The following is a 24,042-nucleotide window of genomic DNA, read 5'->3' as shown; positions in this document are numbered from 1 at the left end:
TTTCCATGTGCTGCATTGATTCCAAGTTACATACAGGACTTGTACCACAGTATAGCGTATATCTTTTGGCAGGATGCAGTGATGTGCCAAGTGAAATTGAATCAATTTGCTATGACTTTTTTTTTTTTGGTCAAAATGGTTGAATGTGTTGTTTAGTCTTTTTCAAACAATAGTTGAAACAAAAGATGTGTGAAAATATTTTTCTTTGTTCTCTATACTTCTCAGGGTACACCCTGAACTGGTTGCCAGCCAATTACTGATAGTTCAGACTTGTAAAATAATTATTCTTAAATGTTCTCCTGCAATCGGCTGGTGACCAATCAAGGGTCAGTTGGGTTCCAGCTCACCTGTGATCAAAGTGAGGATAAGCAATATAGAAAATGGATGGATGGATATTCTTATATGTTGTGGTCTATTTTTAATCGTTTCCGGGTTATTGACTTTGACTAATAGATGTTTTGTATTTAAATCCCCCCAAAGACTTGATGAAACCAGGCTCGGTATTGTGATTACCGATTCTGTCTGGTTATCTATCATATCTTAACAATTAAGAAGTGACAATATTTATGCAATACAGATTTGTTTACAAACAAAAATCGATGTCCTGCCCATGAGAGGCTTCCCAGATTAGGGCACCTCTGGGATGTTTATGGGACCCCTGTGTAGCTCAAGAGATGGTCAATGCAGTAAAGTCAATGGGAAACATTGGGTGAGGCATTGCCACAGAGTGGGCCGGCCAGCTGTGACTATTGCTGCTGCCATGACAACCAACAAGCTCATTGGCATTGTGGTTAGTTTACAGCTTTATTAATTAGATGGTAGTTCAAATCTCTCTGTTACTAGCTCTTTATATGACAATAGCCCATTTCATACACAGGTATTCCAATGTGGTTTACATAAAGAAGCAACATGACACAAAAATGATTACATTATAATAAGAAAAATTAAAGAGTACATAAAACACGTGTTAAAGACTTCAAATATATGATTAAAATAAGCAGTAAATGGCAATAACACCTACACTGTAATATGAATACAGGGTTCACGTAAGAACACGCAGACGACAAACGTTACAAATGTCACGGTTGCGCCCACTGATATAGCTGGTAGTTACATTAGTAGACATGATTCATTTAATGTCTCACATTTAGTTTAATAAACAAGCATTTCCAACCTCTGTTCCCTGTTATAGTGCAGAAATTAGGACAGAAAATAGGTTTGTTGTGATGTTCCTCAGACGATCAGTGTTGTCCGTGATCGGAGTTTGGGGGGCGTTCCAGTTCCACTTGCCCTTTTCCGACCGAGAACGCACGTGACGGGATTGGGCCGGAATTACCACGGTACCGGCTTCCGGGAACACTTTCCGTCCGTCCGGCTCTGCGGACTCAAAGAGAGAGAGGTAATAAAACGCTTTTACGAATAATTCTTATTTATATGCTCATTGTACCAAACATATTCAGTGACTGTGACAGATACACAGCGAGGTCATTCGTAAAGATGCCCGTGGGCATACTTTAAATATTCCAAGGTTTAGAGGGTGTTCTAATTGCTTATTATGAGTAATGCTGCTGTGTGTCAGGGATAGCTAGCAGCTCACAGCTAGAATCCCATGCTAAAACGACGTGGGTGTTCTCTCTTTAGTGTGGCCTTGAAGAAGAAGAAGAAAAAAAGACATATCCTAATTTCATGTGACGTAGTATTACAATGAATCCTTTTGGGATATTTCAAAATTGTGACGCAAAATTGCTTTCTGGTGTTGTGTTCTAACGTGGTTTACTGCTCAATCGTGCTTGAAATCTGAACGTTAGGTTGGTTTTGTAGCAGAATGGCAAGTCACCGTTGTTGTGAGCCTGTCTTATTTTGCCTCGCTGCAGATAGTTGTTGAACAGTTTTTGTAAGCTTTATAAACACATCGTGGTGTTGACTTTCGCTTTGAGCCACATTTTCATCACTTGGGAATACATTTCTGTTAAACGTAACAAAGTAAACACTTGTTGACCCGTCCAACAAGTGGGTCTGTAATGACATTTTTTTTGCCATTTCATGACGTCTGGTGCCTTGAGGGGGGGGGGGTTGTACTAATACATAATGTCCAGACAACTGTCGACTAAAGAGTCGTCTTTATGTACAAATATCAAGATGGACTTTCGCGATGGTGACGTTGTCGTCTTGTTGTGTTTCTACGAAATGTAAGAGAGCTTCTTGGTCGTCAAGATAAGCATTTACCGGTTGGTGTTCCAACGAGAGGCTGTCAAGCAGGTTACTCAATCACATCCAATGGGTTGCTAGCTAGCCAAATAAACTTGTCATTTCGCCGAGCCAGCATGGCTTTCTTATTGCTGCTATTATCCTACCTGCTAAAGTTGTGGTTTCGTTCGATATTGGCTCTTGTGAGAAGTACCAGTAATAATAGAACGAGGTGGTGCTAGCAAGCGGCCGACAGCAGGCATGCACAGCGAATGGAAAAGCACGTGGTTAATGCACGTCATGCCGCAGAGTTGCCTTTCAGCAAGAAATACAGTCGTTGGCACGCCATCGCTCAAAAATACATAAGGTATTTATTAGATTTCCCAAAAATGTTAATATCATGGAAAGGTTTTTTTATTTCCAAAATTGCATTCAAAAAGTTAATTATAGATTCAGGGTCCATAATTTAAACAATTTCAAGTATTTATTTGTTTATTTGGACATAATTTGGGCTTCCAGCTCATAAAACCCATGAAATCAGGAATTCAAAAAATTTGAATACTGTGAAGAAATCAGACCAAATTTTGCATGCCATAAATGTTTTAAACTTATGATTGTGTGACAACACAATAATCATTCACTAAACTCAAAGCACCTGCACAGTTTTTCCCAGATGTCATTCAATTGCTTCAGTTTGGTTCAATTATCTCAGTTGTGTTAAATATGGGGAAGACTGCAGACTTGACAACTGGCCAGAAGCCCATCATTGATACCCTCCATAGGATGGGTTAAGCCACAAAAGTTCATAGCTAATGAACCTGGCATGTTCACAGAGTGCTGTGTCCAAGCATATCAATGGAAAGTCTAGTGGAAGGACAAAATATGGCAAGAGAACATGGACCAGCAAAAGAGATGACCGTGAGCTTCAGTGAATTATCAAACAGAGAAGATTCAAGAATCTAGCAGAGATCCAGAAAGAGTGGAATGAGGCGGGAGTCACAGCTTCATAAACCACCACATCCAGACGCATCTGGGAGATGGGCTACAACTGTCAGGTTCCTTGGGCCAAGCCACTTCTGAGCCTGAGCCAACGTTGGAAGCGTCTCAACTGTGCCAAGGAGAAGGACTGCACTCTTGGCCAGTGGTCCGAGGTCCTCTTTTCCGATGAAAGTAAAGTGTGCCTTTCATTTGGGAATCAAGGTCCAAGGGTTTGGAGGAAGATGGCTGAAGAACAGAACCCAAGCTGCTTGAGGTCCAGTGTGAAATATCCAGTCAGTCATGATTTGGGGTGCAATGTCCAGTGCAGGTGTTGGTAAACTCTTTCTTAAATCCAAGGTCACCGCAGCAGTCTACCAGAATGTGTTAGAGGACTTCATAATTCCTTCTGCTAAGGATCTGTATGGAGATGCAGATTTCATCTTCCAGCAGGATCTGGCCCCCTGCCCATACCGCCAGAAACACCAAAACCTGGTTTGATACCCACGCCATCACAGTACTTGACTGGCCAGCCAACTCGCCAGATTTAAACCCCATTAATTTAAATTTATTTGATTTAAATACCCATGGGGTATTTTCAAGAGGAAAATGAGGGGCACCAGACCCAAAAACAAAGTAGAACTGACAGCAAACATCAAGGAAATCTGGGCTTACATAACTCCCAGGCAATGCCACAGGCTGATTGCCTCAATGCCACGGCGCATCAAGGCAATGATTAAAGCAAAGGGATTCCAACCAAGTATTGAAGATTAACATCGTTTTGAAAGTACTATATTTTGATTGATTCAATGTGACCCTAATTTCTTTTTTTTTTTTTTTTTCCCTACAAAAACCGTTAAGTAAATTGTGATTTCTTCGCTGTATTCAAATGTTTTGAATTCCTGATCTCGTGGGTTTTATTAGCTGGAAGCCCAAGTTATGTAAAAATAAGCAAATACTTGAAATTGTGGGCTTTGAATCTATAATCTATGAAAGTTTAACTTTTCGAATGGAATTATGGAATTATGATTGTGTTGGGAGGTGAGTTGCTTCACTAAAAACTCACTTTTGCTACACAAGGATTTTTCAAATTTTAAAATATATATCTATTCCAGACCCCACACAAAAGTAACAATAAAAAAAGAAAAACTCATTTGACAGTTTTGGTTGTACTCTGTGGTGTGCTCTGATAATCTCAACACAGAATACCACAAGATTCTGTTCCACCACTGATCTAGAATCCAGTTTTCCAAGACAGAAATCTTCCATGATCAAACGTAACTTAACAAAAACTAAGAAGAAATACTGTAATTTATTGTGTATAATACGCACCCCCCCCCCCCCCCCAAAGGTATAGTGGAAAATGAAAAAAAACTTTCACATTTTATAAATGTATGCCGCTATCTAGAGGTGATGTAAAGGCTGTACACTTTGATTCTAATATGCCACCGCCCCCTAGATGTTATGAAAAAGGTGTACACTTCCATTCTAGTATGCAACCGCCACCTCGCGGTTATGAAAAATGTGTAGCCGAAACTTTCATTCTAATATGACAGGGGTACATATGACTGCATATATGTACAGTTGTGCTCATCAGTTTACATACCAAGGCAACATTTGTGAAATTTTGTTTTGTTTTTTTAAATATGACTGAACAAAAACTATCATTAATTTCTTTATGGTTATGTTTTGTTTAATAATGCTTTTTTGAAAGGCTTGGCTGTTGAATTTTAATCCCATTAAAATAAAATTAAATGGGTTTCACCTGGCCCTTCATGTTTTCTTTAAAGAATTGTACCCATCTTACAAATTCTGCCTGGGTAATCAAACATGAGCGCAACTGTGGGTATTGTCAAAAGCCAAGTGCCCTGGTCAGTGTATGTGTTGTGGTCTAGTATGAGCGAAGCGCTGGTTTGCAAACAGTTAATATCTTGGCCAGAGAGAGCGGATATAACTCTCCAACAACTTCAATAAGTCTCAGCTTCGCAAGCCATATGCTCAGGGTCTCCTGTTTCTGCATCTACATTTTCTGCTAGGTCTAGAATGTCTGTTATCAACTTGCATATGAAGCGCATAAAACATACCTATGTATTCACCGTTAAATCCATTACTTTCGGTTACTAACTCACGGAAGAGCTCATACAGGAACAAGCAATTGGTTGGGACTGGGTCAGGGCTACGCCCGCCCGGTGGCTCCCCACTGAGGTTGATGCAACAGGATGACAGATCAATTATTCAATCATGCACAAGGACAGGATTGACAAACTTAAGTAAAATCTAAAGTTAAATTTAAATCTAAAAATAATTACATACATATTACATAATTAGGCGGCATGGTGGACGACTGGTTAGAGCGTCTGCCTCACAGTTCTGAGGTCCGGGGTTCATTCCCCGACCCCGCCTGTGGAGTTTGCATGTTCTCCCTGTGCCTGTGTGGGTTTTCACCAGTCGCCCACCGTGCCACTTTTCTTTCATTCAATCATATAAAACTAAAAAAAATACATCTCCCAAACACGTGGGTAAATGTCTAATGGTCTGATAAAACCAAGAGTGAACGTTTTGGCCATAATTCCAGAAGGTATGTTTGATGTAAACACGACACTGCTCATCGCCAAAAGAACAGCATACCCACAGTGAAGAATGGTGGTGGCAGCATCATGCTTTAGTTCTGTTTTTCTTCATCTGTAACTGGAGCCTCCGTCATCATGGAGGGAATTATGAACAGTTCCGAATAGCAGTCAGTGTTAGCACAAAACCTTCAGGCTTCAGCTGGAAAGCAAAACAAAATGTCAGGAAAAAGCCTATTAGAACATCTGAACTTCATTTGGGGTTAATCTGAGGCACTTTAAATGGCGACAGGTGAGTGCTGACTCCCATTACCATGTGTTTGAATGTAATCAGTTAATTCTCAACACACACATCCCCAGTATAAGAGGGTGTGCACACGTGCAACCAAATTATCTTAGTTATTTTTACTTCCTCTCTTGAAAAGACAACAAAAAATGAATTTCTTTGTACAAGTTATACTTGGGTCACGTTAATGGAGGAAAACGTTTTTTAGATAATTTATCGTGGTCTCATTTTTTTTTAAATCACAAAAACCTGACGTGAACAGGGCTCTGCAGACATTTTATATTCACTCTAGGTGAACATAAACAACAAAATTCAATTTCTATTATTTTATATTTATATTCCATCAAGGTACTACATTCACAAACAGAAATGCTTAGCAAGCAAGGATGCTCTACTACAGTATTTACCATCAAATATTAATTTACAGAAAATATGTTCATAATCAGTGCCTATCTGTATTATGCTCAATTTATAGGTGAATCAATTGACGTAGCTAACAAGGCCATTATCTGTCTTTAGGAGAAATTCTTGAAATCACAGCTCCTTACACATTCATATATGTAAGTATTCAGAGCTGGACCAGGCAACATCAGTTATGCATAACAACCCTTGAGAGTCTGTTTTGTTCATTCCTTAAGATTTGTACAAAGGTGCACACAACCCTCCCCATGCAGAACTCCATGAAATGAATAAAGCACCACAGCCTATAACAGGACCCCCCTCCGCTCCCCACCCCGCCCCGTCCTGTGGCCTTTCACAGGTAAGGAACTGTTGATAATTGTCTATGTATTGGTGAAGGGCATTTGACTGAATTTCCTTGATCAACTACGGAAGAAAAATTGAAATTTAATCGATTAATCTTCATTTTAAAATGGTTTGTTATATTAGATGACACAAAAATTTTTTTCACAAAGCTCTTTGAAAAATGTTTCACCCTATCATCTTGATCATTTGACATTGAATGCTGTTGAAAAAAAAAGAGAAAAAAGCACTAAGGACATCGGGAGAAAGACATTTGAGACCGAGGCTCCCAACTAATCCTCTTCACATTAAACATCCATCCATCCATTTTCTGAGCCGCTTATCCTCACAAGGGGCGCAGGAGTGCTGGAGCCTATCCCAGCAATCATCAGGCAGGAGGCGGGGTACACCCTGAACTGGTAGCCAGCCAATCGCAGGGCACATAGAAACAAACAACCATTCACACTCACATTCACACCTACGGGCAATTTAGAGTGTTCAATTAACCTACCGTGCATGTTTTTGGGATGTGGGACGAAACCGGAGTGCCCTGAGAAAACCCACGTAGGCACGGGGAGAACATGCAAACTCCACACAGGCGGGGCCGGGGATTGAACCCCAATCCTCAGAACTGTGAGGCAGATGCTCTAACCAGTCGCCCAACAAATGGTTGTTTGTTTGCCGCCCACATTCAACATATAAGCCACAAAAAATAAAATACCCAGTTTACTGTTTCTTGTTGAGGAAGATGAGCATGCAATAATCTTCAAAAAGGTTGGGATGTGATAGACATTCACAAGAGTGATATTGAAAAGTTGTACTCTCGTGCAATCACAAAATAGGAAGACAGTGTAGTGACGCTCTTGTGTTGTTCATGTCCTTGCACCTTGCTTCAATTTAGTGTGAGTTGATTTCTCCTCTTCGAACTATACTCCCCTTTTACACTTCCTATTTCACCTGTAATGTGTTCCACTTTGCTCCTATTGATATCGCCTCCTGAAATTTGCAGCCCTCTTTCCGAGCTGGGCAGCCCCCTTCTGTTGTGTTTGCCACCGCACTGCCCCCACAAATGAATCCAACACCACAGCCCAGACAGGTAGGAAAACTCATGTTTTCTTTTCCCTGTAGTTCATGTGCCGCCAAACTCACAGACATAAACCGACATAGATGGCTTCAGCTGTATTTCAGAGTATCTTAAATATCACATGAAAGAACACATACAGATATAGTACTAAATCTAGTCTCAACAATATGAGTGGTTTACTCTCATTCGCAACAAAAATTATGTGTGGATTTAAAGTGTGTTTTGTGACGCTTAATACTCAACTGGATTGACCTCCCGGAGAGCATTGATGGTGTGATGGTGGACTCGCCCATGTTCCTTGGGTGCTGGGGTGGTGCCAGCTGGCACCCGCCTGGGTCCCCCGCTCTAGCTGCTTGTGGGGGCGGTGGGGCACCCCTGTCGCTCCTCGGGCGTGCTTCCTCCTCTTCTCTCCGTTCCTTGCGTCCCGCTGCGGTCGCCTCCTTCTCTTCTCGTGGGGGGGCTGGGTGGTCCCCTGCGGGCTCTGGGGCCTGCTTTGGGGGTTTTCGTCCCTGCCTGGTTTGGGGGGGCCACCTCCCACACGCGGGGGTGGGTAGTGGGGGGAATCCCGGGGTCAGTGCTGCGGGGCTGGGTGAGGCGGCCCTCTTGGTCCGTAGTTGTCCTGCCTGATGGGCCCGACCTGCAGGAGCAATGCCTCTTAATCACTCACCGAGCACACACTCACACTATTCACTGTAAATATTTTTCTCACTAGTCATATCTGGGCACACACACATATCCAGGGTTTCCTGGGGGACTGGTGTGGGGTTGGGAGAGTGCGGGTGTCGGACCGGGTTTCGCTACGTCAATGCTGTTTCCCCGTCCAGGCGCCCTGCCCCTCCGCCCTCCGCCCTGAATGCCTCCCAGGATCCTGGGCCGGTTTGGGGGGTTGTCTTACCCTCCTGGGGGTAGGGTGGCGCGTGGGGGGACCACCCTGGGTCCCTCATGTATGGGACGTGTCCTGTCCGCCGGGCTGCTCTCGGGTGGAGTCCTGGTCCCGATCCCGCATCTTGGTTGATTGGGTGGGGTCCTCAGCCACCGCGGTGCAGGCACAGCAATTACAGGACATTTCTGTCAATCATTGTGCATACAAAATGGTGTCAATTCACTTGGATGTGTCCGCAGGCACACACCCCTGGGACTTTTTCCACTGGGTGTGGGGCCACTCACTTATTGCGTCAAATAACTCATGAATGTGCAAATTGCTTGGGTATCCCCTCACTCACGCTCTGCTCCTACAGACGTTGATAATTTACATAGCCACTCCCACCACACGTCAGTTGTACAGCCGGGTTCACGACCCTTGTCCTGTCCTTCACTCACAGGGTGTAGCAATACTGCCCCATACAACCCTCACATCTAATGTGTCATTGTTCTAGATGTACAACCCCAATTCCAATGAAGTTGAGACGTTGTGTAAAACATAAATAAAAACAGGATACGATGATTTGGAAATCATCTTCAACCTGTATTAAATTGAATACACTACAAAGACAAGATATTTAATGTTCAAACTGATAAACTTTGTTTTTCGCAAATAATCATTAACTTCGAATTTTATGGCTGCAACACATTCCAAAAAAGCTGGGAAAGGGTAATGTTTTCTACTGTGTTACATCAACTTTTCTTTTAACAACATTCAATAAACATTTGGGAACTGAGGACACTAATTGTTGAAGCTTTGTAGGTGGAATTCTTTCCCATTCTTGCTTTATGTACAGCTTCAGCTGTTCAACAGTCCGGAGTCTCCGTTGTCGTATTTTACGCTTCATAATGCGCCATACATTTTCAATGGTCTGCTAATATGGTAGCACCTTAGTAACCTGTTGTTGTGATCACATTGGATCTACATGGCGTCCGGGCGCCTGCTGGGTAGAAGTGCTGGAGCCGAACATGGAATGGGGTGCTTGTATAAGAGTGGTAAAATCTGAGATTTTAGATCCGAGTCCGATCCGATACAAATTTTTTTGCTTACAGACCGATTTCTGATCTCAAAGATCGGCTTGGGACACACCTATTTGAAACCAACAAAAGACATTTCATTTATTTACTGTAGCAAGGGGACATGGCATATCTATAACAGGTTGTTCAGTAAATTTTCCAGTCACTTTTCACCCTTCAAAAATGGAGACGTACCGTATAACTTGTAAATGTTTTGATTTCTTAAATAGTTAATAAGGTAATATATTTATGTATCTGAATTAAAGCTCATCCCTGAAATCCCTACTGATTTCCTTTTAAAATAAGTCATTGCATAGAGCCCAGGCAAAATTAGGAAATTTGTATCACTGTCACAAATATAGATGCAAATGCTGTCAAAATGGAAGTGGGCAGGGTAATACACGAAAAGACATTACAAGGTCATACAAAACCTCTTTGTGAATAGCTGACAGTGATTACCAATATTTATTGCACCAAGACTCCCAGTTTACATTCGAAAAATGTCACGGCACACCATCAAACAAAAAGTATGAGTACCAAAATTATGTTCCTCTCGTGTCATTTCATCTCTCACGGGACACTTAGTGTGCCACAGCACCCTGGTTTGGAATCATTGCGCTATGATTCAAGATTTTGCTGTTTTCAAAACTGTATGCTCCGAGACCTCAGATGGCCTTCGTGTTCAACTTTTAGTTCAGAGCTGTAATGTGCTTTGTCAGCTTGAGTGAAGCATGTGTCTTGTACTTTAGTCTTTAATGTCTGTCCTGTCTGCCTCTCCTCCTCTAGTTTGCATCAGGTCCCAGGCCATTACGTCAACAGGTACTAACAGCACCACTGACTCACTAACTGGGGTAGATGGTTTTCTTCATTGTGTCACTATTGCTCAAATTTTGTGGATTAATTTAAGAGCTACCCGTATGGCGTGTGCAAACCAGGCCCATGGCAAAAAAATTTACATCGTTTAAAGGAGAACACAATGACCAACCTAACGGGATGGAAGAAAAAAACGTTTTCCAACAGTTCTCAAAACCTCATAGAGATAAAGGAAAACGTTCCAGAAATACATTAACATGAATGAAAGTTTTGCATTATGATCTCACCGTAGGTACAATAATTGTAATCTGGACAATATAGGATAAAAAGGATAAATGTTTTCAATGTAATGCTTCTTATTGATTGAACTTTGATTGGATGAAAATATAAATGCATTAAATGAAAGGAAACTTACAATATATGAATTTCAAATACAGTGGATATTAAGTCTACACACACCTGGTGAAATGGCAGGTTTAGACAGAGGCCACTGCAGGGCATGATGCCCAATTCTGATTTGTTGTTAAATCTCATCTTTTTGTATAGTTGTTCACATGACAAAAACAAATGAGACCTCTAATGTGAACAGGAATGTATTTGTAAAGTGACACGAATGGGCACAAAACAGGATGTCACAAACATCAGGCGCTGTCAGTTTATGGAAGTAAATATGGCCCAGGGCGTACGTCTCAGTCCTGATGCATTTTTTGGCAAATTCAATAATTTTGTGCAACCGTAGCCAACATGTTCTTATACTTATCAGTTCTAAAGCTTCTTCTTTTTGCCACTGACTGTTTTCTGCTTGGCGACACGGTGGACGACTGGTTAGAGTGTCTGCCTCCCAGTTCTGAGGACCGGTGCTCAATCCCCGGCCCCGCCTGTGTGGAGTTTCCATGTTCTCCCCGTGCCTGCGTGGGTTTTCCGGTTTCCTCCCACATCCCAAAAACATGCATGGTAGGTTAATTGAAGACTCTAAATTCCCCTTAGGTGTGAATGTGAGTGTGAATGGTTGTTTGTTTCTATGTGCCCTGCGATTGGCTGGCTACCAGTTCAGGGTGTACCCCGCCTCCTGCCTGATGATTGCTGGGATAGGCTCCAGCACTCCCGCGCCCCTTGTGAGGATAAGCGGCTCAGAAAATGGATGGATGGATTGATGTTTTCTGCTCCTTCGTCCGGCATTGCTTTTGTGGTGTGTCTGTTTTCTCGAACAATTGTGACATTTGTTGCATTTTGCTGACACATAGGTTAGTGTGACATGGACATCCAGACTGCACCCGCATCAGACACATATCCAATTTATATCCCCATACAAAAGAGGCATGGGGAAATGGAAAAAAATCTGAATTTTACTGGACAGATTGACATGAAAAAATCAGATACATGAGCAAAATGAAAAGGGAATTAACCTGCAGTGTTAACATAACCCAAGATACATAGTTTAAAACTTTTCCCACCATTTATACGACCTATAACCTGTACAAATTATTTGAAAAACTATTTTCCAGAAGCGGAGGAAAAGTAAACAACTGTGGTCTCTCAAGTGTGCACACCTTATAACTGGGGATGTGGCTGCATTCAGATTAGTCTTGTTAAAAGTCAACACACACCGGCCACCATTTAAAGTGCCTCTTAACCCCAAATATTGTTCAGATATTTCATTTTCCTGACATGTTTGTAGTAACATCTTACAGCATTCCACAGAGATCTTCCATGCCATCAGAGCAATCTCATTGTTCAAAGGTTTCAGTCAGGAGAACAGTACAAAAGACTTTCCAAGGCATTAAATATGCCATGGAACACAGAGAAGACAGTAATCATCAAGTGGAAAACATATGGCACAACAGTGACAATACCAAGAACAGGACACCCCTCTATAATAGATGAAAAAATGAAATGAAAATTGGTCAGGGAGACTGCCAAGAGGTGAAAATTAAAACACTGAAGGAGTTGCAGGAATTTCTGGCAAGTACTAGCTGTTTAGTACATGTGATGGAAATCTCCCATCTTTTTTATTGTTCTTGGCTATTGAGTACGATTCCAAGACTGAAGCATTATCTTACAAAAGAAAACATCCAATCATTTTGCAAAAACATACTTAAAATCTCTCAAACGCAATTGGGAAAATGTGTTATAGTTAGGTGAAACCAAGGTTGTACTTGTGTAATTCCAAATTATACGTTTGGTGCAGAAACAACGCTCCTTATCACCAAAAGAAGACCATACTTAGTGATGCATGTTGGTGGCAGCATCATGATTTCAAGCTGTTTTTCTTCAGCTGGAACTGGCGCCTTAGTCAAGGTGGAGGGAATTATTAACAGTTCCAAATCACATGTTTGCACAAAACCTTGAGGTTTCTGCTAGAAAGCTGAAGATGAAGAGGAACTTCATCTTCCTGCATGACAATGACCCAAAGCACACATCTGCAGCTATCACCAGAAGAAGATTAGGGGTTTGGAATGCCTCAGCTCGACTCCCTCCACACGCGAATCCGATCGAACATTTGTGAGTTGATTTGTGAGTTGAAGAGCGTTGTGGATAGGAGATGACCTCGTAATCTTAGAGAGAGGGAGTGTTTTTGCAAAGAAGAGGGTACATCATATTATCATAGATGTGCCACACTGATAGACTCTTACCCCAAAAGACTGAGTGTTGTATTAAAAGCCGAAGGTGCTGCAACAAAGTATTAGTTTGAGGTTGAGCATGTTTATGTAACCAGGTTATTTTATGTTTTTATATTTTTTTCCCCCCATTGAATTTTTTTATTACTTGATATGTACATGTTATGGGTCACATTAATGGTGGAAAATGTTTTGAAATTATTTATCTTGGTCTCATTTTTGAAATTCCACAGAAACCTGGCATTTGCACACTGGTGTGTGGAGTTTTTATATCCATTGTAGCTGACTAATATTTTGCCAGTGACCGATAACAGTAAACATTTTAATGAACACAACACAAAATATTGCCATGGTCGTAGCCAGTTAGTTAACCAATTCACTGCCAGCCATTTTCCAAACAAAGTTCCCCGTATTGCCAGCCATGCTAGAGCATTTTGACTGATCTTTCAAGACCCACAGAATACTGTATTCAATATAAGCACCGAACCTACCAAAAGAGTAGACTCTCCTCCTTCACCAGTAAAAAAAGTTTTTCTACCTTTTTCATTCTTCAGTAATCAGCACTAGAATATGGGTTGGTTCCACCACAAACAGAGCAGCAGAAAGAGGAGAAAACAATCTTTTTGTGAAAGCAGTACAGTGACTTTTACGCTAGCATATTTATTTGTTTTTTCTTTTGTGACACCTCAAACTATAAAACAGCAAAAATAAATGTGTGTAAAATTAACTTGAAGATAAAAAAAAAATCACTTTTCTTCCCTCTGAGTTTTATACTGGGTACCTGTACTACTACAGTCAATCATTCGCTGTATGAGGGTTGTTATGTCACAGCTTGATCACAATGGAGAATGTTTCTGGCTGCTTTGCTTTGACTGACTGTGGTGGGCTTTTCTCTCAAACTGTCCCACCTTATTGCGTCCAGTTAATGCATCTCTGTGATCTTTGTTTGTGCTGCTAAAGGGAAGCTTCAGATCTCTACAGGTAACTATTTATTCTGCCTTTTTCTTTCCCCATTGTCACTGTCTTGAGGGGTGTGCCTTGACTGTCATTTTTTGACTTTTCTGGCTTGATTTCATTTTGCTGGTTAGAGCAGTCATTTCCCAGGTCAGCAGCAGAATATCAGTGAGGCATCTTTTTATCTTCAGGCAGTTAAGCCATGGATTCATGAGCCAACTATGCAGCCATCAGGCTTAGTCAGGCCACTCCGCTTGGCCTAGGGCTAATATCAAATAAGTAACAGTCAATTGAATGGGACATTTTTATTTTCGCTTTCCAGAAAGTTGACCAATTATAATAAACATCTCTCTTTTGTCTCGGTTTACCATCTCATATTTCTATCCATGTTTCTCTGCCTCCCGTAATATGGCTTTGTAGTGTCTCGTTGGTCTGTGGCCTCACTTTGCTTTCTCTCCCTCTGTCCTTCCCATCTGGTCCTCCTTTTTGGATTTTCTCCTGTCTACCCTCTAGCCCTACTATACCAACAGAACAAGTTTGCCTTTCAGCAGTGGGCCTCGAGGTGTTCCACCCAGCAGTGCACCTCGGCCTGTAACTCCCACTCATGTCTACCAGCCGGCCCCTGGTTCCCAAATGATGATGATCCCAGGACAACAATTGCCCTTTCCGAGCTCTCCACAGGGGGCAGCCTTTTTTATACCAGGACAGGTAGAGTCAAAACTCCGGGGAGTTGGGGTGTTGAAGTAGTTGTGCTGGCTGTTCACAATAGAATTTTACTGTTTGACTATAGATGGGTTGAAAATCGTGACTTTTTGAACTCTAAAAAGAAACACCATCTTATTTAGACTTTTTGACAGCAGCTGCTTTGGCCACATTGAGAAGATCACAATCCCTGAAAGATTTATGATGAATACATCAAATTTCTTACCTCTAAATTGCTAATAAAACAAAAACTATTGATTGTAATTGCTATTCGGCAAAAGATGATTAATACACGTGTGCACACAGTTCAAACATTTGAAGTTTTTTTGTTTTGTTTGTTTTAAGTCAAATTTGTCAGCCCATCTTCAAATATGTTTTGCTCTGCATAAGTATTTAATAACCTAGTTTATTGGCATTAGACAATGGCTATTGTGGCTGTTTTGAAAGGCAAACAGTTAGTTTTCCACCAAGTTTTAGACATTTAGGGAGTTTCTTCACAGTTCTAAATCTTGGCTATTTCTCCAAACAAAGTGAGAGGTGGGTTCAGTTCACAATTAGTAACTGTGTGAATGTGAGTGTGAGTGGTAGTCCGTGTCTATATGTGCCCTGCAACTGACTGGCGACCAGTTTAGGATGTAGTCTGCCTTTCGCCCGAAGTCAGCTGGGATAGGCTCCAGCGACCCTGAGAAGGATAAGCCGTGTTGTGAATGGATGGATGGACATTGAACTGCCGTGCTACTCAATGGTTTCCTACATCTTCAGCAACATTGATTAGTTTTTGTTTAAAGGCAGCTGAGTAACTAGCCCTATTCATAGACATTTCCTACCTTAGGTTGACGGTATAACAAACTCAGGAGGGAGCATTTATGCCGTCTAGTGCAGTAGCAACAGATAATAATAGCAATATGGCGATATGCAATATGCTCTGGTGAGCAGTGGCCATTTACTGTAATACACTCTGTCAATCATAGTGTACACCAGTGGTCCCGGCCCGTGGGCCGGATATGGCCCGCCTCCACATTCGGCCCGGTCCCCTGAACAATACCAGAGACGCATTGATTATTTTTTTTCAGTCTGGCCACGCGATTGAGGCTAATACACGAATAGAACGTGACATTCTATTCCACCCTTCTGCAGTCTGTGCCCCTATCTGAACCCCCCCCCCCCAAAAAGGCGAAGGCGAAAACGTTAGGAAAGAGAAAAATTGATTCAGAATGCAGGGTATTTAACCTGCAATGGACAAACAATTATTATTATTTGTTCAATACAAAGAAAAGGCTGTTTGTCTCATCTGTCGAGAGGCGGTGGCGGTATTCAAAGAATACAATCTGCGCGACACTATAAATCCCGTCACAAAGACAAGTAGGATAGCTTGCAAGGCCAAATGCGAGCAGACAAACTCTCAAAGCTAAAAGGTGGACTGTTAGCTCAGCAGAATACATTTGTACGTATAGCCTGACTTTTTTTTTTCTGTGAAAATCCCGGAAAGGGTTATTAATATTTGGTTGTGAGTTGCTTTCTGGAAAGCAATACATGTTTATGTTTAGGCACCCCTGCGATCGTCACACTTTTTCTGTTACAAACTGACCCCGGCCCCCCTTCAGAGAAGGGAGAAGTTATGTGGCCTTCACAGGAAAAAGTTTGGGGACCCCTGGTGTGCACCTTTTAGACAACCCCTTGGTGGCAGTATACATTTATACAATGTGAAAGATTTTTTATTTTAAAAAAAAAAAAAAAAAAAAAAGATTTTCCTTATACCTATGTATAATGCACACCATTGACTAGAATTTTTTTTTTGCGGGGGGTGGGGATTAGCATTATACACGAGAAATTATGCTATGTACTATGCATATCATAGTATATGTGTAAAACTTCAACAGTCTTGAGTAACCTTTAATATTGGTACAATTTTGTCCCAATTATTTTTTATTTATTCAAACATATTGGTGAGGTAAAAGCATGAACATTTAAAAGTTCAAAAATTAGGGCCACCCTTGTGTCAGCTCTCGCCGCGTTTCCTTTTTCAATTGATATTTCCTCACTGCTGAATAGCACTCGGGTTGCACCGATACTTTTTTTTTTGTCCAGACCGAGAACAAATACAGGTACTTACATTTTACGAGTACACGCCGATCCCAAGTATCGCTACTTGATAATGCCACAATGTCTTGCAATTGTGATGGGAATGTTTAATTTTCATCAAATATTGTTCAAAAACCCAAACTTTTCCTGAAAATGACATAATTTACACTAAAATATAACACTTTTTGAGACAAATTATTTTGACATGACTGACATTTTAACATCTCATGGCATGTCCTCCTCCACTGTGCTCGCTTGCCCGCCCGGCCCTCCTCTGCTGCAGCTTCGTGACGGGAGTGCGGCTAGCTCGACCATGGCCAAGCAGCGCATAGCGGAGCAGGTGACGGGGCTCAAGAAACTTGGTGTTTGCCGGACGGCCCGTGATAGAGGAGTGACTGTTTTGGTGTATTATTGTTGTACCTTAAAGTATCTTCACAAGGCTGGCAAGGCTCTTACTCCACCTGCCCGGAAGGTGGATGTCAGGCTGGCAAAGTGGTACTGGTGTCGTGGTATAAGGCCATTTTTACGAGTATGAGTACAGCTGTATAGTATCAGTGCCGATACAATACTGGTATCGATGCATATAATCATAAATCGCTTTATCACTTTCCAATTGCAATTACTCTCCTCCTGACCCTATGTTATACATGTTTTTTGTTTTAGTACCGTTCACCAACCTACGTGGCCACACCCCAATACCCAGTACTAGCTGGAACCCCAAGTTTCTACCCAGCCACAAGCCCAGCCGAATATGGTAGTTATGGTAAGTGGATAGAGCCTCATCCGAGCCACTCACAGACTGAATAACGTATGGCTAAGGTTCTGCATCAAACATTGCATATTAAATGTTTGTTTAGTTGCTCTCACCTCCTGCTAGGTTTGGTGGCAGCCTCTAGAGGTTATTGAGTGTCAGTGCATAGCAAATATTACAAACCCCAGTTCCAATGAAGTTGAGACATTGTGCATCCATCCATTCTCTGAACTGGTTATCCTCACAAGGGTCACGGGTGTGCTGGCACCTAACTCAACTGACTCTGGGTGAGAGGCGGGATACACCCTGAAAATCCGCCAGCCAATCGCAGGGCACACATAAAAAAAAAAACTACCGTTTGCACTCACGTTCACTCAATTTAGTCTTAAATTAACCTACTATGTATGATTTTGGAATGTGGGAACAAACCCATGCAGGCATAGGTTTGTCCAGACCGAGAACAAAACATGCAAACTCAACACACAGGAAGGCCAGATTTGAACCCAGGACCTCAGAACTGTGAGGTGGATGTGCTAAGCAGTCGCCCACCGTGCCTGTTTTTAAAAATAAATAAAAAAATAAATAAATGTTTCCACCCCCAGACGTTGTGTAAAACATAAATAAAAACAACACAATGATTTGCAAATCATTTTAAACCCATATTCAATTGAAATGTAATGTTCAAACTGATGAACGTTATTGGTTTTTTGGCAAATATTCAGTCATTTAGAATTTTATGTTTGCAACGCATTCCAAAAAAGATTGGACAGGACCAACAAAGGACTGGGAAAGTTTAGGAATGCTCAAAAAACACCTGTTTGGAAAGTTCCACAGGTGAACTGGTTACTTGGAAACAGGTGAGTGCCATGATTGGGTATAAAAGGAGCATCACTGAAAGGCCTCAGTTGTTCACAAGCAAGGATGGGGCGATATTCACCACTTTGTGAACAACTGCGTGAGCAAAGGTTTGAGAACATTTATTATCGTACAATTGCAAGGAATTCAAAGACTTCATTATCTACCTTCTATAATATCGAGTCAGAGAATTAGGAGAAACCTCTGATGTAAGCGACAAGCCTGAAAACCAACATTGAATGCCCGTAACTTTAGACCCCACAGGTGGCACTGCATTAAAAACCAGCATCATTGTGCATAGATAATTTTACACTTTTTGACGATGCGAGTCCTGGGTTGCACATGTCATGAAAACTATGAGTCCCTGCAATTTATCATCACGGAATACAGATACATTTATACTCTGCTAGATCTCGGTTCTTGCTTTATGGTCGAGCTATAATCCAGATTTTCATTACAGTTGTTACTCTTTAATCTTCATCTTTTATACTGTTTGTAGAATATTGTTGTGTTATTCGTTGCTCTAGCTCTATCTCAAAATATTGTTTAGCCCTGCCAAAGTAGCAAATTTTTTAGAACAGTGTATTTTCCCCAAAACGTTAAAAAAAACAATATTGTTGATGTTTTTTGGTGACATTGGTAACAATGTAATCACGTTATGTTTTGATCAATCTTCATCCACAAATCAATCAAAGTCCTCATCTTCTGTATCCGAAATGAACAGATGGGCAAGTTCTCCAACAAACACGCCGAGTTCCCTCTCGTCATTGTCAGAGTCAGTCTCGTTGCCGGGAGGCTGTTCGGCAATGACGCCGGCTTTCGCGAAAGCTCGGACAACAGTCAAAGCAAATACCTTAGCCCAGGCATCCACAATCCATTCACATATGGTGGCGTAACTCGCCCACCGTTGCCTCCCAGTCTTAGTTGCACTTGGTTTTTCACAGTGGCTGTGAGATGGGCGCGCATGGAGTCACATATCATCAGGGACAGTGACGCGTGGAAAAAAGCATCCGGTCTGTTTAAGTACACCTCACTCTGCCACTGTCTCATTTTCTCTTCGTCCATTCAGCCCTTTTGATTGGCCTTAACGATGACTTCGGCTGGAAACTTTTATTGAGGCAGGGTCTTCCTCTTAAAAATCACCATAGGAGGCAGTTTCTGTCCATTGCCATGGCAGCCAAGCACAACAGTAAAAGCCAACTTCTCGTGCCCCGTTGTGCGTATTGCTACCGTGGTGGTCCCGTTCTTCTCTACAGTGTGGTTCACCGGGATGTTGAAAGTGAGCGGCACCTCGTCCATGTTGGTGATGTGGTTGGGCTGGATGTGTTTGTCGGCAATCTTTTTACTGCAGTTAGTGCGGAAGATGGCCAGTTTTTCCTTGTAATCCGCCGTAATTTGCTGCGCCACAGTAGTCCTTTCCCTGATGGATAAATGGCGCCGTTTCATAAAACGAAAGCACCAAGACGGACCTCCTTGAAAATGTTCGATTTTAATTTCTTCTGCAAGCGTTATTGCCCTCAGTCGAATGGTGACTGTAGAGCCGCTTCTCCCGGCTGTTCTCTGCTCATTAATCCATTGCTCGAGTTGGTCTTCCAACTCGGTCCACCTCGTCTTGTTTCCATGGAAACTCAGCTTCTTCTTCATCTCTTCTTTACTTGGTGAAACTCGTTTTCCTGCTTCCTCCACTTGCAAACCATGGATTCGTTGATCTTGAATTCTCTCGCGGCTGCTCGATTCCCATGTTCCTCCGTGTAACTAATAGCTTGCAGTTTAAACTGTGCTTCATAAGCGTGTCTCTTCGTAGGTGCCATTTTCGGGGGTCCTTACCCAAACCGATGCACATACCGGAACTATATACCTACTGGGGGCGTCTTTAGCTTCCTCTGTCACGCGCACCCTTCCCCTTTACGTCCGCATGCTGTCCTCAGTCATGTCCGCCTTTCCTCTATATAAGCAGCGTCTCGGCAGGAAATGCTCCCAGTCAGTCAAGCGGAGCACTCATTAAAGTCACACAACAGGCCTATTTCTCCTCCCACTTAAAAAGATGAGAGAGGCCTGTAATTTTCATCATAGGTATACCTCACTTATGAGAGAGCAAATGAAGGGAAAAAATCCATAAAATCACGTTGTCTGATTTTTAAAGAATTTATTAGCAAATTATGGTGGGAAATAAGTATTTTCTCAATAACAAAAGTTCATCTCTTTGTTCTATACCCTTTGTTGGCAATGACAGAGGTCAAACGTTTTCTAAGTCAAGTTTTTTTACACACTGTTGCTGGTATTTTGGCCCATTCCGCCGTGCAGATCTCCTTTCGAGCAGTGATGTTTTGGGAATGTCGCTGGGCAGCACAGAATTTCAACTCCCTCCAAAGATTTTCTATGGAATTGTGATCTGAAGCCTGGCTATGTCCCTCCAGGACCTTGAAATGCTTCTTAAGAAGCCACTCCTTCATTGCCCGGGCAGTGTGTCTGGGATCATTGTCATGCTGAAAGACCCAGCCACGTTTCATCTTCAATGCCCTTGCTGATGGAAGGAGGTTTTCACTCAAAATCTCACGATACATGGCCCCATTCATTCTTTCCTTTACATGGATCAGTTGTCTTGGTCCCTTTTGCAGAAAAACAGCCCCAAAGCATGATGTTTCCACCCCTATGCTGCACAGAAGGTATGGTGTTCTTTGGATGCAACTCAGCATTCTCTCTCCTCCAAACACGGCAAGTTGTGTTTTTACCAAAAAGTTCTATTTTGGTTTCATCTGACCATATGACATTCAAACTGATACACTTTGTTTTTAACACATTCGTATTAACTTAGAATTTTATGGCTACAACAGGTTCCAGAAAAGATGGGACAATGTGGAAAAAAGACTGAGAAAGAATGCTCATCAAACACCTGTTTGGAACATCCCACAGGTGAACAGGCTAATTGGGAACAGGTGGGTGCCATGATTGGGTATAAAAGTAGCTTCCCTGAATTGCTCAGTCATTCACAAGCAAAGATGGGGCGAGGTTCACCTCTTTGTGAACAAGTGCGTGAGAAAATAGTCGAACAGTTTAAGGACAATGTTCCTCAATGTAGAATTGCAAGGAATTTGGGGATTTCATCACCTACGGTCCATAATACCATCAAAAAGTTCAGAGAATCTGGAGAAATCACTGCATGTAAGCGGCAAGGCCGAAAACCACCATTGAATGCCCGTGACATACGTAAGTGCAACTTGAAACTCTACTATGTAAAGCAAAAGGTATTTATCAATAACATCCAGAAACGCTGCCGGCTTCTCTGGGCCTGACCTCATCTACGATGGACTGATGCAAAGTGGAAAAGTGTTCTGTGGTCTGATGAGTCCACATTTCAAATTGTTTTTGGAAATTGTGGACGTTGTGTCATCCGGGCCAAAGAGAAAAAGAACCATCCGGACTGTTATGGACGCAAAGTTCAAAAGCCAGCATCTGTGATGGTATGGGGTTGTGTTAGTGCCAATGGCATGGGTAACTTACACATCTGTGAAGGCACCATTAATGCTAAAAGGTACATGGAGAAAAATATGATTCCATCCAAGCAACGTCTTTTTCACGGACGCCCCTGCTTATTTCAGCAAGACAATGCCAAACCACATTCTGCACGTGTTACAACAGCGTGGCTTCGTAGGAAAAGAGTTGCACATACTAGACTGGCCTGCCTGTGGTCCAGACCTGTCTCCCATTGAAAATGTGTGGCGCATTATGAAGCATAAAATACGACAACGGAGACCCCGGAATGTTGAACAGCTGAAGCTGTACATCAAGCAAGAATGGGAAAGCTTCAACAATTAGTGTCCTCAGTTCCCAAACGTTTATTGAATGTTGTTAAAATAAAAGGTGATATAACACAGTGGTAATCATGACATTGTTCCAGCTTTTTTGGAGCATGTTGCAGCCATAAAATTCAAAGTTAATGATTATTTGCTAAAAACAATAAAGTTTATCAGTTTGAATATGAAATATCTTGTCTTTGTAGTGTATTCAATGAAATATAGGTTGAACATGATTTGCAAATCATTGTATTCTGTTTTTATTTATGTTGAACCCAATGTCCCAACTTCATTGGAATTGGGGTTGTACATGCAAATCGGTCTCCTTTCGGCAAAATTCGCCGTTTTGAACTCAAAATAGGCCATTTCCGTGAATCGTACAGATCCGATGAGTTTTTCTGAGAGGGTGGGGTCGCTGTCGTCATAGACTGTTTTGTACTCCTTCAGCGCTGGCAGCTACATGCATTCCACACATCCACCATCCACACACAGATGTAATTGTGAATATTACTCTCTGGCGGACTAATATGCTGGCGCATCGGCCTGAGGTTCCGCCGGTGCACTCGGGACTGGCTTTGGATAAATCACAGGAGTTGACGAGACCAGAAAAAACACTTCCACCGCTTCTGCTGTTAAGAAGTAATGGTACTTTTACTCCATTACAATGATCTAAATGTTGGTCGCTACTTTTATCAATTATTGCTTATTTATCAACTATTTCGTGAGCGAGACTACGACTTAGACTTCCGCATTGGCGCTGTTTGTTCCAATCCAGTTTAAGTGCTAGTGACGTTTAAGTCTCGTTCACCAATCAAACGACACAAGAAAGTCACATGGGCTTCGTCTTCTATTGGGCTTCCCGGGCATAAGTATTAAAACTAGATAAGCCAGGCCGGCTGATCGTCGTGCCTATGTGACTGCTATGTTGGGAAGGTCGTCGTTACCATGAAGGCAACGGTCCGCAACTCGTCGTGTTTACATTTAGCCGAACAAAAACGACAGCTTTCATGTATTGTAGTATTTGTCTGGCACTGTCTGCCCAAATGTGGATGTTTCATCTCACTTATAACTTGGGAAAATGCCGTGCAGTAAATTGCAGATGTTTTGTTGTAGTTTTGACTGTGCATACACACACGGCAACATCAGAATTTGCATTTTATTTTGTAATTTTTGATGTTCATGCTGTGGTTAAAAAAAAATCAAAAGTTAGTCACTATTTACTCAGTATTTGAGTAACTATTTCACTCTGTACTTTTTACTCTAAAGTAATTTTTTGGAGGACTACTTTTTACTTTTACTTTTACTCACATTATTGTCAAGTCAAGTTATTGTACTTACTTGAGTACAATATTTGGCTACTCTACCCACCTCTGAGAGCGGACATCCTCTATTGCTACTCTTATGTTTAAGCAACATTTTTGCTCATCAGATCAGCCAGTCGTATTTGTTGCACTGGTCTTTTGTATTTTTGTGTTGAGGTTCTGCGCGTCGTGACCCTGGTTGTGGTCCCAGTGGAACAGTGAAGCACACGTAACATTGGCGACAAGAGTTGATCCGCTAGTACAACTTGTCTTAATTAGGAAACGCGCCTTCATTTATCTAATTAGTTTACGGATGTTAAAGTTAAATGTATTAAGCAACGGAGCCATGTTGGGGATTATGTCACAACACAGAATGAACTAACTTCAAATTTAG

General features: G+C 41.8%; 1 protein-coding gene across 8 annotated transcripts in view; it reads left to right on the top strand.

Moving 5' to 3' along the window:
• The first annotated feature begins 1,307 nt into the window (after nt 1-1,307).
• LOC133404751 (eukaryotic translation initiation factor 4 gamma 1-like) overlaps nt 1,308-24,042 on the top strand; it is a 58,802-nt gene continuing 36,067 nt past the window's right edge. The window contains exons 1-8 of one of the 8 annotated variants that reach the window (XM_061680957.1): nt 1,308-1,399; nt 6,535-6,575; nt 6,654-6,775; nt 7,766-7,852; nt 10,565-10,597; nt 14,170-14,190; nt 14,677-14,871; nt 17,611-17,710. In XM_061680957.1, the coding sequence (XP_061536941.1) occupies nt 6,701-6,775; nt 7,766-7,852; nt 10,565-10,597; nt 14,170-14,190; nt 14,677-14,871; nt 17,611-17,710 (511 nt within the window). In that variant the 5' untranslated portion in view covers nt 1,308-1,399; nt 6,535-6,575; nt 6,654-6,700. Of the gene's footprint in view, nt 1,400-6,534; nt 6,576-6,653; nt 6,776-7,765; nt 7,853-10,564; nt 10,598-14,169; nt 14,191-14,676; nt 14,872-17,610; nt 17,711-24,042 lie in introns of those variants that run through there. The other 7 variants (XM_061680959.1, XM_061680961.1, XM_061680958.1 and 4 more) reach the window with 7 other exon arrangements.

The sequence above is a fragment of the Phycodurus eques genome, chromosome 7 (genome assembly GCF_024500275.1).
Source record: "Phycodurus eques isolate BA_2022a chromosome 7, UOR_Pequ_1.1, whole genome shotgun sequence".
NCBI lineage: Eukaryota > Metazoa > Chordata > Actinopteri > Syngnathiformes > Syngnathidae > Phycodurus > Phycodurus eques.
This window is presented reverse-complemented; position numbering and strand designations above follow the sequence as displayed.